The following is a 5,666-nucleotide window of genomic DNA, read 5'->3' on the forward strand; positions in this document are numbered from 1 at the left end:
AGCAGTCCCGCTCCTCCTCACACCCTCCCGGTGCAGCTCAGCTCTCTGAGACACGAGCCCCGCGGGTGGACTTGCCTGCTCTGTGGGCTGTCTCAGGCAGCAGCCTCAGCAGCGATGGAGGACGGAACTCCACCCACGACGTGAGCAGGGGGTGGGGGGGCAGGGGGGGGCGTGTCCCCATGAGGCTGTAGGGGAGACTCCCAGGGGCCTGTGGGGGGACTGATGGAGATGTTCACATGGTGACAGTTTGTTGATGGAAGTTGTTTTGTGTGAAGACCCCCCCCCCCACACACACACACACACACACACACACAGGCCCCTGGGAGTCTCCACCAGAGCCTCATGGGGACACGAGGACAGTGTCCTCTGAAAGCTGTTTGTGCTGATCAGAAGCATCCAGACCGAGCACAGAGGTGGGAGTGTTTTGAACAATGTGGAGCTGCAGCCCACAGCAGATCCTCCCACTCAGCCAGCGTGGGGAGGGGGGGTGAATAGACTGGAACACAAGGCACACGAACAACAGGCACACAGACAAGTGCACAGTGTGGAGAACGGAGGAGGGCTTCGCATGGTGAAATGATGAGAGGGACACGACAACACAGGCTCATGTAGGCTGAGGGTGGAAACCAGCAGCCACTCACATGTTCAGCAGCACACTGTGTGTGTTGTACTGTTGTTCATTCTCAGACTGTTTCATCTGAAGGATTGTGAAAGGCTGAACCACAAGGATCCAGTATTCTACAAAGATTAGAGTGAATGCGGCTGTGGCTCAGCGGTAGAGTGGGTCGTCCCTCAATCAGAAGGTCGGGGGTTCGATCCCCAGCTCCTATGGGTCAACATGTCGAAGTGTCCTTGGGCAAGACACTGAACCCCAACTTGCTCCTGAAGCAGCTTCAGTGTGTGAATGAGTATGAAAGAATAGTCTCCTCCAAATTACATTCCTCCTGTATGAATGATGTGTGAATGGGTGAATGAGGATGTCATGTAAAGCGCTTTGAGTAGTTGAAATAACTAGAAAGGATCTATACAAATACAGACCATTTACCATCAATGTACATTATTTTAACAAGGGGAGGAGAAGGGGATTAAATGCAACAATCCCTGTACTGAAGTGAACAGATAAGATAAGATAGCACTTTATTAATCCCTTGGGAAAGTTCCCTCAGGAAATTGAGGGTCCAGCAGCAGCACAGCACCGACAGCACAGTAAAGCACACAGGTGAGATATAAAATTGTAAAAGTATAAAAGTATGAAAAATAAAAAATACAATAAACATCCAGTAGTGATAAATATATTCATATATACACAAGAGTAGTATTGCACACAGGGACTTTAGCAGAGCATGGTGCACACGCCTAAATGTGTTCATATTCATGCCATCAGTATTTGAAACAGGATGAAAACCTTCATGGAGCCAGTCAGTGTTCACTGAATGCTGGTGTTATTAGTACTTTATTGATTACTTTGTCTTATGTACGGTGACCTTCCGTGTCCTGAAAGGCGCCTATAAATAAAATGTATTATTATTATTGTTATTATTATCACAGGGGAAGCTCAGCGATTTCACACGTGACCATCAGGTCACCGCTCTTTATCTAGCGTGGCTGGTGGGGCCCCTCTCAGAGGTGTAATACTAAACGACTGCTTCAGGATTACGGAAGATCTCATTACTCTTTTGATGACAAGTTCTCCAGCCCCCCCCTACCCCCCGATCTGATGACACCCAGCTACATGAGACATGATGAGCAGGTGACATGATCACTCCTACTACACAGAACAAAGGTGCTTTCCAGTTTTGTCAGAATGAGCCAAGTTGTACACTCTGGCTGTGGGGGGGGGGGGGCAGGCGGGAGTCCTGGTGTTTCACCCTTTTCTGTGAAGCTGCTACAGAGCCAGGTTTTCCCCCAGAAACAGAGGTAACAGGAGGAGAATATGCTTCTAGCTTGTTCTACAGCTCAAAAGCTCACTTAATGCTGCTTTCAAGTGAAAGAAACAGAAAATGCTTTTTCATTTGTTTAAGCACTTCAGTGTGAACAATCTAGTGTCAAAGACGGTGTTTATTAAAAACATATTCAAGTCACAAACTTCAGCTTGCTTACACTCTTGTTTCTTGGGACATTAGTTTGACCTGATTTTTCATTAGGAGCCGACTGTGGCCCGACACCTGGTGCCAGCGCTCTCCTCCCTGTGATGAAAACATCACGCGCAGTTTGGTTTTACTGCCAAACCCGGCGAAGAAAACCGCTGCAGAGCTCAGCCGCGTTTGTGGAGGCGCTGCGAGTGTTCTACTGCGAGGCCCCTGCCTCTGCTGCAGTCGTAACACTAATAATGACAACGATATTACTGATGACGCTACCTTCTGCTCTCTCTAGTTCATCCATCATCCAGTCTGTTGACTTCATATGCAACAGGCCTTTTCACAGGCGGTCTACTCTGTCAGTTTGGTTTGGAAAGATAGGACTTGTAAGAGCAGCTGTGGCAAGCAACCTTTGACAACTAGCTCCAGCTTGGGGGGGGGGGGGTAAAAGGAGCCACTAGTGTCCCAGCGCTGATCTTTGTTGACACAGTGTCTCAGAAAAAGTGCTGGAGAGACGGTTTAAGAGGTTTAACCTGGAAGAAATGAAAATGATAAAGTGCTCAGCTGAACTGCTGCTCAGTTGTGCTGCTGAGCTCTCACTCATTGACACTCCTTATGTTGCCCCCTGTAGTGGCTGAGTCATGCCTGACACCTGGTGGTAAAATGTCAGCATTACAGGTCCGGTCCGGTTTCAGGCTGAATATCAAACTGGTTAGAACACTTTACATCACAAATCTGCTGCTCTGCGTTCGGCTGTGCCTGTGATAAATACACTCAGCAATGCATTTGCCCATACGTTTTTATTAAAGATATTAAAGGAACAACATAGTAAAGCTCTCCGGCCATACTGAGGTATCAGAGTAGGAGTGATAGCACAGCAATAGCTCTTGTAGTGACAGAAAATGTTGCTCTTCATTGAGGAAAAAAAAAACTGAATTACACTTACACACACACACACACACACACACACACACACACACACACATGATGAGGTATAAATCTCTGAGGCATTTTGGTGTACAGTGAATTCATTATTAATTAATAATAATATCTCTGCCACAATGTAATGCGCATCAGGCACTGAATCAACAGCAATAATCTGCATGTCATCTGCTGGGACACACTGCCACCAGCTGCTTACGTGTAACTTCAACACACAGATATATAAAAATGCACACCGTCATAAGACACACACCGTAAATATATAGGCAGCGTATCCTGATAAATACGTTGTTCTTTCAAGTCTACATTATGTGAATGCTCTTTATATTATATAGAAGCGGTGCAATACAGCAAGCTGCTCTGCATTTCTCTAACAGCATGTTTGCTGGGTAATGTGGCTCCTACTGTAGTCATGGAGCCCAAACCCATCAGGCACTAACTGAGGAACAGGTATAATGCATAGTAGAATGCATCTATTTTCAAATAGTCTTTGGTGTAAACGGCAGAATACTTGGTTACATCACAGGGTGTCACGGAGCCTCTAGGACGACCTAGAGTCGCTCGAATGATGTGATGATTTTTTTTTTTTCCAGCACTCGGATAAACAAGTTGAGGCACCTCGACTGTCTGCGGCGAATGTCTCTTTCTGTCTTTAAAAAGGGACTGAAGGGGCGTCACTTCCTCTCCAGCCGGGCCACGATCCGTCCAGCTTGTGACAGAGGCAGTAACGGATCTGAACAGTTACATTTTTTTATCGATTACAGCAATTATAGACTCAAAGTGTTCAAACACAGCTTCTTGGTGGTGGAGATTTTTTCGTCTTTGACACGAGGGTCAAAGGTCACACGTCGAGCCCGTGTGGTCTTTGGTGTTCACCGTGTGGACAGAAACATGTTGGTTAGACATGAGCATCGAAGGTCAGGTTTCATAGACAAAATGATTAATACATTAGTTCAGAAAATAATGGGCCCTACTTGTCGACTTTTGGTCACTTGTTTAGTCTACAAAATGTCAGCAATTAATGAGAACCAATTTTCAATTCAATTTCTCTCGAGCCAGCATTCCTAAACACAAACACATTCAACTTATGGTGATACCAAAGAGAGAAAAGCAGCAGATCCAGGTGAGAAGCAGGAACAGCATAGTTTCAGCAGATTTTCTTGTTCTGTGTCGTAAACAAGTGGCCCAACTCACATATGATTTCCCTACCGCACCCTAACGTCTGTGTGTCTAATGGCTTTGTTTCCTTTACAGCAGGCTATTGGTTTCACAGCTGACTCGTTTCAGCAGCTAGCGTGGCCTTTGGAGAAGTCCTGCCAGATGTGCAGCAGCTGTGATGGGTCAAACCGGTTGACAATGACCAGTTTGGCAAAGGTGCACCTGTCGTACTCCAGCTGTCCGATTTCAAACAGGTTCCTGAGGGTCAGCAGGCTGCGGGAGTACACCGGCTGGACGCCCAGCACGCGCAGACACAAGCCCACATACACGTCCTCCAGGGGGACCATCCGCACAAACCTGGAGGCCCGGGAGATCCTGGCGGCCAGGTCTGTGGAGAAGACGTACCCGGCTCCAGACACGTACGGGGGGAAGCTGTCCTCAGGGTACAGCTCCTCTGACACGTGCCACTTGCTGCTCCTGTCCCTCCTCGGAGTGCCGTCACGTATGACCGAGCCCGTGATGAAGTCCTGCCTGGGGGCGCTCCTCAGCCGCCTGAGGAGGTGGAACACGTTCACAAAGATGTCAGCGTCCACCTTCATGGCGTACGAGGCGTTCGGGCAGTGGGTCGCCAGCCAGTTCATCATCATCAGGGTCTTGATGGTCAGGTTCTGGTAACTGTCCCGGAAGTTCATCTGGATGATGTCTGCGTGCTCCCTACTCTCCTCCTCCAGCTTGTCCTGGACTCTGGACCCCTGCCCCCCCTCGGGGAGCCCCACATAAAACAGAGTGAGGGTGTCCTGACTCGGAGCACCCCATGTTTTCCTGATGGCCTCCCTCGCTGCAGCCTCCTGGGGGGCAACTGGGACCATAAAAACCAGGAAGGGGCATCTGTGGCTGCAGGCAGCGGGCTGGTTCAGAATGTAGTGGTAAGTCTGGGGGGAAATGAGCCGGAACTCCTCCGAAGAAAGGGGGCTGGGCTTCGGATGATCACTAAGAGTTACTCTGCTCACTAAGATCTGAGCTGACAGGACGAGCACAGCGGAAACGGTGAGTAACTTCACTAACCTCCACAGAGAAGCCCCCCTCATCGCCCCGCAGGCTGCACGCCGCTCTGCTGCCGACGGGCCGGATACCAAGATCCAGGAAGTCACGGCGCACTTGGAGGGCGGCGGCCCCTCCCCGCTGCACGGACCAGGAAATGGATGTCTGCCGAGAGGTATGTGACTACCCAGCGGGCCCAGCCGGTTGGGGGGGGCAACTGCCCGCGGTGATTGGTGGATTTTATAGATATTTATAGAAGAGGCGGGACTTCAGGTTTTTCTTCTCCGTCACTGGATATGATGGTGAACTTAAAAAACACTGCAACAGTTTGTAATGACAGTAATTTATCATTATTATTATTATTATTATTATTATTATTATTATTATTATTATTATTATTATTATCATTAACATGATCATTATTATTACTATTATTATCATTATCAT

The 5,666-nt window shown here is 48.3% G+C and overlaps 1 protein-coding gene across 1 annotated transcript; it reads right to left on the bottom strand.

Annotated features, from left to right (window-relative positions):
* Positions 1 to 4,200: 4,200 nt before the first annotated feature.
* b3galt8 (beta-1,3-galactosyltransferase 8) lies at positions 4,201 to 5,282 on the bottom strand. The gene has a single exon (XM_070834281.1). The coding sequence runs from the start codon at positions 5,264 to 5,266 to the stop codon at positions 4,304 to 4,306; it is 963 nt and encodes a 320-aa protein (XP_070690382.1). The 5' UTR covers positions 5,267 to 5,282; the 3' UTR covers positions 4,201 to 4,303.
* Between the last annotated feature and the right edge of the window lie 384 nt (positions 5,283 to 5,666).

Source organism: Pempheris klunzingeri, chromosome 7 (genome assembly GCF_042242105.1).
Source record: "Pempheris klunzingeri isolate RE-2024b chromosome 7, fPemKlu1.hap1, whole genome shotgun sequence".
Lineage (NCBI taxonomy): Eukaryota > Metazoa > Chordata > Actinopteri > Acropomatiformes > Pempheridae > Pempheris > Pempheris klunzingeri.